The sequence below is a fragment of the Cryptomeria japonica genome, chromosome 5, assembly GCF_030272615.1.
Source record: "Cryptomeria japonica chromosome 5, Sugi_1.0, whole genome shotgun sequence".
NCBI lineage: Eukaryota > Viridiplantae > Streptophyta > Pinopsida > Cupressales > Cupressaceae > Cryptomeria > Cryptomeria japonica.
In genome coordinates, this window is record NC_081409.1 from 692,563,499 (window position 1) to 692,576,901 (window position 13,403).

The window sequence follows — 13,403 nt, forward strand, 5'->3', positions numbered from 1 at the left end:
GATTTCATTCCGAAAAACAATAGCCTTATTTGTTGGGGGATTCTTTTTGAACTATTAAAGCAGAATTCTTCTCTCCGCTACTCAGGGGCATAGATCTGATCCATACAAGTACTGGGTCGATACCTAGCGTTAGGTCTCATCTGAGAATGGGCAGAAATGACATAATCTGTAGCTAATGAGTTACACAATGCGTAATTTTCTTTGGAAATATAATATGGTTGCAGGAGTCTATCCATAACAACTAAAACATTAAAAACAGCCTCGGTCAATGAACTAAAACTTACGAAAAATGAACATAAGTATACTGTTTTCACCATTAAAATATAGCAATGAGAAAATAACAGAGTCGTGATATACTAAAACAATATTTAAGTTCGGATATCATTATGCAAGGTCAGGATGGCCGAGTGGTCTAAGGCGCCAGACTCAAGTTCTGGTCCTCTAACGAGGGCGTGGGTTCAAATCCCACTTCTGACATTTGTTTTGACTAGCTCTGGACTATCTCTGAAAGTAAGTAAAGTAGAATCATATTGAAGGGTAATGTATAAATTCTCAGAATGACCCTGACTTGCTTTACAAACAACTTAGAGATGCATAATCCAAATTTGATATCTGCTTCCTGAGAGTGGTTTCGTTTTTTGACCAGCGCTTGCTGAGAGTGGTTTCCTTTTTTTGACCAGCGCCTGGGTCTTTATTCAGCTACGATTGATTTTCTGTAGTAACTAAATGTGCGACTGTTGCTATTATGATTTTCCTTTGGGCAATTTAAATATTAGATTATGTAACCTTAAACAGAAAAAAAAAATGTTCCTTAAAAAATCTTTAGGTCGCTGGTTTGATAAAGCAGGTCGGATTTAGGTTTTTCCCTTTGGGAAAATTATCTCTATCATCATTACATGGTTTTTCCCTTTGATAAAATTATCTCTATCATCATTATAGTTTGAAAAATTATTTCTTGTTTTTTCCTTTTGGGAAATTATCTCTTTCATCATTACATCTGAAGGATATGAATTTCTTTGAGCCTTTTTGAAAATCTAAACTTTGATTCCATAACTGATTTACTAAAATATTTATTTGGGAAAGAAAAACAAAGCTTAAAAGGCAGTATAGAACATGGAGAAGACTCCAATGCACATGAATATAAAAAAGAAGCTAGTGAAGAAACTAAATATGGTTCTAGGAGTTGTATCAGGAGGAAGATAAAGAGCAAGATGACTTTATGTTGCTTGGAAATAATGAGGGGTTTTCATTGGTTAAAATCATGTAGGATTTATCCTTGTCAAGGTATTTTATTTAGTAATGGGCGAAGGGTAGATATGGAGTAAAATGAAAAGGTTTCAACTTTTTGTAGGCTAAAACGGAATTTGATGCATAAAGTTTGTGCTATGAATATATAATGTTAATCTATTGTCAACTAATATTCTTTTATTGTCAATTTTCTTGTAACAACCATAATTGATAGTCTTAAACTTTCAAGTATGGTGGAGGAAGGAGGTAATCTAAATGCAATTTCAATTGGTTATGTGTTGGATTAAACAAAGATATTTTCTAGGGTCAATAGAAACATGTTTAGATATGAATGAGAGGTTTAAATGAGATGACAAAGAGATATCATTACTTGTATATGGCAATTGCCTTGTGTGATCATATTCTGATTTTTTAAAAGTAAATAAATATTCTTACAGTTTTGTGTAGCATTGTAAGTGTCACAAAACATAAAATTTTGTATTAAGAGGTTCTGAACAAGAAATTTTGTATCAGGGATAAGCTCAAGACAATCATTAATGTCAGAAAATTCAACTCTATAAATTTTAACAATATATATAAAATAAAAAGTATAATACTATTATTTTTAATTTTTAAGAACAATACATGTGAAACAATAGATGAATCCATATATTTATAGCATTATTCATGGGTGAATACCTAGTCTAGGCTTGGTCTGGGACAAAACCAAAACTATTCTTCCAAGCATTGGCAGGAACTACGCTGCTTGCAGCCCTTGTTTTTAAAGATACAACATCAAATTAAATTAATATGATTAGATAACACTAATGCACAGGAAGAATAAATGTAATCATCATTTATAAAAAAAAGAATAATATTAAATATTTTTTAAAAAAGTGGGTGGATTTGAAATAACAATTTGAAGAGTCCATAGGAATCTATTGACTATATCTTGATATGAAATAACATTTAAAAAAAGTGGGTAGAATTAAAATCACAGCCAAAAAAAAAAAGCCATATGAATATATTACATCATGAGATGACACAGCATATACTGCTGCCGCCATCTTTATTCTTTTCATAAAGATGAGACACCATATACTGCTCCATCTGTTCTTTATAGCTTACGGTCTTCACGTTTACTTTCTGTGAAATAGTTACATTTTTTAGTTTGACAAACATGGCGCGCTGAGTCGCCAATGCTTCTATGGGTCAGTTTTAGCCTTTAGAGGGCATTTAAATATTCATGTTATTTATGTAGACTTTGAAAAACAGGCTTCTCTCGTCATCGATGTTATCTTATCTTACTAGCAAGCAGAAGATAATGTTGTTATTTCCCTTGACTAAATCTGCCATAAACAGCGTTTTGACAGGGTCATTCGATTGAGGCCCAGATTTCCTCTATAAATACAAAGCACAACTCCTCGAGTAGTACATATAAGCATTGATCTCTATATCTACACTGAATTGTAACGCTACGAAGAATACTAGTGCTTTGAAATACTTAGGAATATTGCTTGTATGCCTCTTGTTTGTAAGGCCTTCTGTGGGTAGTTATTTTAGTGTATGGGCAGGTTCTGGGTGTAGTAACCAGGCTGCTACTTACAGTAACTGTGGGTGTACTAATGTAGCCAGCGATTTGCATGGAGGATATCAGTTTGTATACCAAGGACAAACTGCTGCTGCTTATAATGCTGCTAATTGTGATGGCGTAGCACATACTCGCTTTACTAGCAGTGTAAGCGGCTGCACCGCGTTTGGCTGGAACAGCTTCTTCATTCAGTGCTGATAACGGTGCCTTCTGAGTCTTTGTTCGTCTCTATGGTAGGATGAGTTGTGTTAGGATTTATATCTTGTCTTTATGATTTGTATCTGGGGTATTGTGTGAAATTAGGGTTAAAATGTATCCGGTGTGGTAGTTTGATAGTATGAATAAAGAGACGTTATCTGTGTTTGGCTGTGTCTATTAATGGAGTTATGGGACAATTTGTGATTGGTTTTTATGAATTGTATCTTCGCTAGTTTGTTTTATTTACTTAAGATTCACTGAGAATTTGCAATTGCCCCTTATGATTGAGGGATAATTTTCGGGGTTCAAATTGTTGAAAATTTATATCTCGAGAAGCCATTTACAACTATATATGTAAAGAATAAAAGTTGGCCTTGAGGTCTTGTTATGAGGAACTTATTAGATGAATCATAGATAACTGTGGAGATTAAAATAATTATCCTCAAAGAAGCCTAGATAATTGCAATAAATCAATAACGGAGATTAAAAGGATCATCCAAGAAACCTAGATCGTTATATTTGTAATGAATATGCCATTATGATGAGAAGCCTTAGTCATTATTCAATAAACTCACAATTCTAACATATAGAAGAGATCTATAAATTGTTCATTCAATGATTCAATTGAAAATTATGATAACATAAAATATTTAATTTGACATATTTGTCACATGTAATTAGATTGAAGTTTTATTAAATTGACTTTGAGCAATATCTAGATTCATATGGTAGATCATAGTAGATTTATTTGTGAATGTCTTATTGCATGAATCAAAATTGACATGATGTATATTTTTATAAAATCATTGGACTAGATAAATTAGGTAGACATATTTCTCTTTGTAAAAGATTTTTGGGTTGGCTATTGTTCTTTAACTAAACAACATGCTAAAATAATCTTGAACGCACTGATAGAGAATCTTTCCAAGTTCAATTTATACACCCTCAAAATTATCAACATAAAAAAATTCATGGAAAAAATGATATAGTAAGATGGTGATTGCAAAGATGTTATCATGATGATATAGTATTAAGATGATGATTAGAAGCATGTTGATGAAATAGATATGGTCTCAATGTCCTATGCATGTCACAAGTTATTTTTCTCTCTTGTTGTTCTTGAGTGAGAAAATGGTGCTACAAGGTTGTTTTGGTTGTTGCATATTGATGAAGTGTGTGAATGTGGGAAAGTGTGTTGAAGAATGTTTGGAAGAATTATTTACCTTTCTCTACAATTGATGACATATTCTTGTGGTTTTGAATTAAAACTTATATGTTCTATGGACACTACACTCTTATCATTTTAGGTCCCTAGTTTTACAACTGGTGTTTTCAGTAAAGGCAGTATGTTGGTAGGCTGGTGGTTTGTTAGGACTAGTCTAGAAAATGCTTTGCATTAGTGTTTATATTGTTGTAGATTAGTGGATATTATTATAATGATTCTGCAGTGTCTTTGTTCAGATTTTAGGTGACAAAATGTTCTGCAATTATTTTTGTCAATTTTTTTCTCTCATGACTATGTTTCCTAGCCCTCTTGGCATGAAGAGATGTGTATTAGTATGGTTGTTCTAGCTTGATTTGGCATGTCAATATGTAATAATTTTCTTGAAATGTTGTTCGATGTTGATCAAATGTCTCTATGTGGTTTACATGGTAGTTGTTTATCTTTTTGGTTACACATATTGTATATTGTTGGTTTTCAAGGTGGTTTATGGTTATCTAGTCGATAGGGTCCATTCTCTTACTTGTGTTATGTATTTGGGGATATGGACTATCATTGAAAGATGTGATGAAGTGTATTTGGGTTCTAACATGCCTTGTGAGGGTCCACAAATTTAGTAAATTCATTTGGAAGATGTGTTTTTTGGTTGACTAGTTATATGCTACACATTATATCTATGTCTTACCCTATTTTTGACTCCAGTGTGATTGATATTTGGCACCACTTGGAATGATGTGTTAATATTCTTTAGGTTCACTCTATCTCTTAGATTGGACCACTTTCAGTGTAATTGTGTTTTGGGGCTTACATGTTGGGGTTATTCCTTGTCCCTTGTTCTAACCGACCTCATTGGAGTTTTGTAATGATGTGGATGGTGTATATAGATGATAAAATTAATTATAAGTGGTGTTTTATAGATTATAAAAGATGTAAATGTGAAGCAGTAAGAGTGTGTGGTGAAAAATTTGGAGCTAAATTGTCAAATGGTTGCTTAAGGCAGTGTGTGAAAGTAGCTACATTTTGAGGAGATTGTTAGTTGCATTGATGTTGAAGGCTTATTCACTATAATTAAAAGTATACTTTGTCTCTTTCTTTGAGGTAGTGAGCCTTTTCCTATAGGTCCTATTTGTATCTTACTCTATGGAATTGATCTCTAGTCGCAAGTCTATTCTAGGAGAAATGAGATTCCTTAACTAGCGAGCCTTAAAAAAGTTGTAATTTCTGTTCATATATTATGAGATACCTTTCACAATGGATTTTCCCTTCTTGTTTTTTCCTTTTAAATCTAGAGTTTTCTTGTGCACGTGTTCATTGCTTTATCTTACAAAACTTTATTTTTCTCTCATTTTGAGGAGTATTGTCCCACTATTTTTTCTCCATTTTTCCATTTGTGAGAGTTGTATTGGTTTGTACATGTGTAACTAATAAAGCCTTGTTGTTAGGACACATTCATTCTTACAGTTTGCATTCATCATTAGCTTTTTAGTGTATCCATAAGTTAATCTTAAGCAGGGGTGTTGGAGTAATTAGGCATTATCTAATTATTTAATTAATTAGGTCCTTTAATTAATTTTCACTTAAAGATAAACACAATTTAACTTTTATTTTTTATTAGATCAAGATAATAATAGATTAAGCTCACTTAGTTTCAAGATAGTATTTAGTTCTTTATGCTAATAGTAGTTTCCTATTTTATATTAAGTTTCTCTTTCTTTTTGTAAAGAAAGACATTCATTCATTGTAATCTATCCAATTTCATTACAGGTTGACCTCAATATTAGATTCCCCTTTGGATTAATCCTTCTCAAGGTTGCATAGAATTAATCATGGCTTCTTATCTTTATATGTGATAGGTATTTTTCTTGCAAGTGATTCATGGGCTTGTGTAATTGAGCAAATAAATCCAACAACATAATTATCTATTTAACATATAACTCAATTCATTTTTTAATTGCACAACTATTCATGTTGGCATACTAACTCATTAATTATCATTCAACTTCAAATTTTATATTTAAAAGCATCATCAACTATTATAACATGCACTTTTAATCATCATTCAATCAAATATGCAAATTTAAATGTCTAAAACATTATAATATAAATATTATCATAATGTTCTTTCATGATGAACACAACATCATTTCAAATAGTAGGTCTAGCATAAGGGCGGGCCACGTAGGTGTCCTTGATTTTGGTTGGTCGAGTATTGAGATCATTGTGATGAAACTATCTACCCTCTCTCTAGGATCTAGTCCATTTTAACATTTATTTATTTTTTATGATTTCCTAGTTCCCCCCATTGTTGGGTGCACCAATGCGAGTGCCTTAACTTATGCCATTGGTGATAATGCTTGATGATGTTTCTTTCATTTACTAAATTGGTGATTGTACCCAATGAGAGTGTTTGTTTGTATGTCATTTATTTTTGTGCACAATGATGGATTTATTCTTATCCATCATGACGTTGCTTGCATGATGTTTATGTTGCGTGTGTTTCATGTATAGTGTGTATGTGTAATTTTTATCCCAATGTATTTGGTGTAATTATGCTTGTGTCTTGTATGACAATTTACTAGCACAATGGGACTAACTCATTGATTCCATGCAGTTGGATGGCAACAAAAGCCACCATTAGGAGATCAAAGGATCATATATGAAGTTAAAGATGGTATCTTGATGGTAAAGGTTTCATCATTTTTATTCTTTTGTTCATATGATGTAATTCATTATTAAGGACAATTGAGTCCTCATTGTATATTATTATTAAAATTATTGGACCTCGCATTTTTGGGTGGATATTAATGTTTTATGTTATCTTACTTCTTTTAGACTTTGAAAGGTAAGGTTTCCATAGTCATTTCAATTTATTCCATACATTATTTTAAATTTAATTCCCTCTGCTAGATATTGATATTTTATCTTATTAGTAAGCAGAGGAAAAGATTGCCATTAGGCCTATACTATATATACATGAAATGAGTGAGGCCATTAATAATATGTTGGGCTGTTTGGGAAGGAAAATAAGCTTAATTTTAAAAAAAAATCTCTTAGCAAGAAAGTAGTAAAAGTATCTTATAGTCAACATATAAAGGGTAGAAGGAAGTGGACAATTATATAAATCAATTGAAGAGTTTGAAAGAAGATGACTACCTACAATTAATGGTAAGATAAGTAGAGGCACTTATGAATACCATTAAATAGATTGAAGGAATATAGGACTAATTTTTAGAGAATAATAAGAAGGAAGGGCTATTAGGTACAATAATAGGTTTTGTCAAAATTAATTTAAAAAAAAAATGATCTATTACTAAGTGTTGTAAATCCATTTTATATCATCTAACGTGGAAATAATTTTGTCTAGAAGTTTATTTATTCTTGATGATCTTTGTGTGGACAAGATGAATGATAAGAGAAAATAGATATCATAAAAAAAGTGCAAGGGCTTTGGTATTAATGTTATGAGAAACATTCAACAATGTGAATTGGATACTAGTTATAGATGCCTTCTTATGTATGAATAATTGTTTTATTTGTTAATGATGTTTCCAGGAGATAAATACATTTATGCTTCCAAATAAAGTTGAAAAATATCATAACCAACATTGTCCCATGAAGATTTATAAAATTTATAGGAGAAGGTATCACAACCTAGAACTTTTTCATTGACTATAGTGAAAATAATATCATAAAGATATCTTGGGTAGGGAGTTTATCACACATGGCCTAAGCTATGAAGTGGAAAATCAACAATGGATAATGGTTATGTGGTGTTGAATGATATGGTTTTCTTAGGAGAAGCATTTTGTACCTTAAATGCTTATTGATAATGATGGGAAAAGGTTTAGAGAATATCATGAACCTCAAGAAGTTGGCCTTCTATTATGCTCTTGATTTGTTTGAAACATGACAAAAATGCTATATTGGAAGAGTTATTTGGAAATTATTTTCTAACCTTAAGTTGAAGATAGTATTTATTTGGGCCACCCAATACATTTTATTATTAATTACTTCCTTTTGTTTCCTAAGATCAACCATTTTCAATCAAGGAGTATGAAAAATGTTTCCCCATTCTAGCTTGGTAGAGGTATAATATTGCTCTAAGGTGGCAGTTTCATATGACTTCTAGTATGTGTCATTTGACACCAATACATTCATAAAAAGTGAGAAGTATTCTTTATGTTTTCATTCCACCATTGAACCTATAACTACCTCATGGTGAGAAAATGACTCAATTTTCCATATACACTATATCGACATAAGATATGGTTAATGATTGAAGAATAAATAGTTGAGACAAATTATATTTTCTCCACCTAAAGCATCATATATTTCCATTGAATAGAAAGAAATAATTAGAAAAAGGTTGGAAAATATTGTTTTACGAAAAGGCTTAATGAGAAAAGGAAAATAGTTTGTGAAAGAGTAAATACGTTGAACTAATAGAATATATTTTGTATATGCACTTGATAACAATTTCAGTACTTAGAAAAGATTCTATAACATAAACCAAATATATGTGGAATAATGTTGGCTAAAATTAGGACTAAAACTTTGCTTTATTGTAATGAGAGTATTGAAATTACCAATCACTAACTATGAAACATATAAGAAGGTTGCCACATTTATCAAAATCCAAGTCAACTATATTAAAGTGTTTGTACATTACCTAAGACATAGTGGATAGAGATTCAACAATCAAAAGCTAATAAAATATTTTTTTAATAACGTCATTACAATCATAAATATTAATAAACCTAAAAGAGTGGTTAATGATATTAAGGATGCCTAAATAGAATTATAAATAGTCTTAAAAATAGGCCACCCCCAAGCTAGGAGGCTAGCTAGGAATTGAGTAACAGACATTCACAAACCACAAGACACAACAATGAAAAGAACGAGGACAACAAAATCTTTTCCCAAGGTTGAAAACACTATGGGTCACATAAGGAACCCTTCATTGGGGTGAGATGTGTACTCGCACCAAAGGGAGACAAGTGTAGCAACAACATATAAAAAGGATTCAACTACACCTCACCAGACCTCCAATAACTTTGAGGGTACTCATACCCAAAATTTATCGTTATACCACCATATAACACTTCCCTCCTTACACTTCCACATTTGTATAAAAATGATACTCATACCCTACAATGTATATATATCCCAAACACCCATATAGTTATTTTTTAGGTACTGATACCCATATTAGGTGTTATTCTCCCTAAGAGGAGTTCTCACCACAAGGTGGGTAACTCCTCTGACCCTCAAGGTTGCTTTGCCCTCCCAAGAGTGAGATTAGCCTTCACACCTAAGGACAACACTAACATATTTTCACACATAAGGCTCATACATATACAAAGAAACATAATTGTTACACAACATTCATATAGCTTAAAACAACATTACTTTAATACAACATTTGACAACAAAAGCACCAAGCCCATCTACCTCAAGATATGTAGTAAATTGGACATCAAAACCTCCTAGAATTTTTCCCAAGTTTTCCAATGGCCACCTTACCAAAATAGTAGGCACAATCTTCCCATAATCAATTTTCTAACATGTCCTTAACTTCTCCCTTAGAAATTGTTTTAATCCTTTCTACAATTTCTTCCCCCTATCTTGCAACTTCTTCTAACTAGATCTTTTCGGGAAGTTAAGATTGTACTTGGGAAGTTACCCTTGCAAGAGAAGGAAGAGACTTGGTTGGACACTCTACCCCACAAGCTCCATACGATAATTGTGACACTCCTCATTCCAAGTTGTGTGCTATATAGCCATTCCCTATTCTCGAAAATATAAAATAAAATAATTTTTTGGAATGGGAACTTTGCCAGACTGTTACAGGCTCCTTTGTTACCTTGAAGATGGCCAATTGTATCATCAATAGACATGTGAGTCTATTCATTGTGTCTACTTTGTGTATCCCATGAATGTACCATCTATAATTCCGAACTGATCTATGCACAACTTATTGTTGTGAATGTAGGTGGTCCAATACAAAATACATGTTGTGACTATATCCTCCTATTATACGCAATGAAAACTTGTGACCTTTCCCTCTTTAGTGGCTCTGAAAACCTGCGGCTACAACATAGGCATTTCTAGTAACATAGTCTTCCATTGGCTAGAAGACATACATTTGTCATTCATAGCAATAGTATAACATAAAAGAAAAACCTTTGATACAAATTAAATGAGCTCAACTGAAGCATAGGAACAATTAATACAACTTCTCACTCATTATTCCTTCATTTCATAGGTGCAATACTAGTGAATCTACTGGAAATTTTTTTGCCTATTCTGACACTTTCATTGTCTATTGCTTTGACCATTATTTGTAGAGGCTCCATAGGTTGTGCCATTGAAAATGGCGTGTGCAGGGTTACCAAGTACTACAGGAGAACAGTGGACTGCTGCAGTTACACACAGCTAATAGATAGAATGGCTCTTTAAATGCTTCAACATCTAACCTATGAGAGCTAGTCAAAGAATCCAAAGGGGAGTAATAAATATTTACATCAACATCACATTATATTTGTGATTGCCTGCAATAGTATGATTAAGTCAAATACAAATAATAATAAAAGAAAAGGGAGATGTTGAAAGTAGAGCATTCATATCTATGGTCTCATTCAATTTAGTCATTTTCTGTCTAACATCTTATAGTTTAGAGTTAAAACCATAGTAGAATCATTTCTATTTTATGAAGTGATTTTTTTTGGTGAATAATATAAGATGAAAATTTTATTCAGTTTTTTTTATAAAATAGTAAACAAAATGGAAATATTTTCATATTATAATGTAAATTTTATTTTATAACCAGCAGCAGCGTGGTTTTGATTTACATGAAGATGGAGTGAAAGTAGGACAAGAGAAAAAAGGTAAATAGAAACCATTATAACTTTGTAGAAGGAACAATAATTATTTATTGATAAAATTGATTTAATTAAATATAGGCATATATGTTATATATTAAACCATACTATTGGATAGTAAATAATCAAATAGTAATTAAATTAACTAGCTATTATTTACTATTTACTATTGGATATTAAACCATATTGTTATATCCAATAGATATTTGTTATTTACTATTTGATTATTTATTATCTTCACATTATTTAATTATTCTTTTCCAATCCAACTCACGATCTTTTATCAAAGCTATATAAAGAGCACAACCATCCATTTGATTAATACTAGAGCATCCCATATAAGTAGTGAAAATGAAATGAACTAATTGATAGTTATCTTGACCAATTCCTACAATACCAACAACAAATAGATTTAAAACAATGAGAAGCAAGAGGAGTCTATTTACTAATCAAATTCACCTTAAAAAATTACAAGGAGAAAGAGTAAGAAGACCAAAAATATGCAAGCCAAAATGAGTGAGAGAATTAGCAAAGGAAACATTAGCTTCAATATTCTCTAGAACCAAATTTTTTATCTTTTGTCAAAATTGAATAAGAATATTTTGTTGTTCCAAAAAAAATTAGCAATTCCTCTCAAAGAAGATTTGACAAAGGATAAAAATAGTCTCAATCTCCCAAGAAAACATAAGGAAATAAGTTACAACGTGATGATAGTCTCTACTATCCTTTCAATTAAAGAGGTAGCGTAAATAACATTGTTATCCCATATAGTCCACCATAAACCCCAAAGGTCCATAGAAAATGGACATTGAAAGAAAATAGAAAGAAAACATCAGTAATATTTTTCTCATAATTTCCACACAAAATACGTCTTGAAAAACAAAAAAAGACAAAAAAAACACCTATTTTAATGATATTCTCCAAACTAATGCATCTATTTTAGCTTAAAACAAACATGTTACATTTGGGCTAACTAGATCTATTGCATATTTTTCTTCACCAATATATCTCTACACAAACCATGCTTCTATTCCAAATATTGATACCCAAGATAGACTAACTAAATCCTTTAGAATCACTACCCTAAGAAAGCACATTTGGTCCCTTGAGAAAGCTATATTTCCTATCCTTATGAATTGAAAAAGGTATAACCTAATCTTTTAAAGTACCCCATTTAGGCGAAACATTAGTATGCTTCTAATGACTAATCCTAGATTGGATCAAGTATAAGTAACCTTAAAGTATCCAATAGAAGATTGTCCAACTACCTAATTTTTTAAACTTAAAAGTTGGAGATGAGAATAGGTTGAAAGAATTGGATGGTTAGAGTCCCAAGAATCCCTTCATAAAAAAACCTTACTACTCTTGTTAATAATCTAGAAAAATCCTTCCTCAATAAAGAGACTTCCTCTTTTAAAATTATTCCAAACCATAGAAGCCTTCCCAATACATCAAGCCTTGGAATATCCTCATTACTCATTGTACAAACATAATATAATTTTTACCAACAATTTTTTAATTCGCATTATACTTATAAAAATTTTGTGAATACACATTAATGCTAAAACTAAATATTACAATATAGATTAATAAATAATATAACACCCCACCCTGGAACCCTAGAGAATATACAACTAATAACTCAGATACATAGCAATTTTTTTTTTTTTCTTAAATGGAACATAACACATCAACCATCTTTAGCTCACTATACCATTAAGTAAACACATTACACAAGATATAAAAATCGTAGTTACAATATTCAGCAAAAGACAATCACATCATGTGATAGAACTCTAAGGGTTCCCTAACATCACTAGTGAGAACACTCGCTATCATATATAAAATAGATAGCTCATCACATAGATATATATAGCATATTTATTTTAAAACACCAAATGAAAGATTCATATGATAATCTTCATTAAGAATAAGAACACATATGCAATAGACATAAACTCATTCACTTGAAAGACATCCATTGATACAAATGCATCTATTACTGTAGTTCTATTAAAATCCATTCCACTTGGAATAATCAAAAAATAGCTTTTACAATTACCAATATGAATAAATAGCTACATGATGTTTTACATAATTTCAAGAAGATATATTACAAATGACAACATAATTGTAAATCATCTCAAAACAGAAATACGATGATACTGAAAAGAACATGGTAAAGGTCCATCCAGTCGCACATGAACAAGTCCACCAAATTATTCACAATGGGTAAAAAAGAAATGCCACCCAACCATGTGAAACCCATAGGCCCACACCTTGT

General features: G+C 31.4%; 1 protein-coding gene and 1 non-coding gene across 2 annotated transcripts; both read left to right on the forward strand.

The window, feature by feature from the left end:
• Window positions 1-393: 393 nt before the first annotated feature.
• TRNAL-CAA (transfer RNA leucine (anticodon CAA)) lies at window positions 394-477 on the forward strand. Its single transcript has one exon. It is a non-coding gene; the product is annotated as a tRNA-Leu (tRNA).
• Window positions 400-3,016, forward strand: LOC131067312 (antimicrobial peptide 1-like). Its single transcript, XM_059220861.1, has 3 exons — window positions 400-510; window positions 2,601-2,655; window positions 2,802-3,016. The coding sequence occupies exons 1-3, from the start codon at window positions 400-402 to the stop codon at window positions 3,014-3,016; spliced, it is 381 nt and encodes a 126-aa protein (XP_059076844.1).
• Window positions 3,017-13,403: the final 10,387 nt, after the last annotated feature.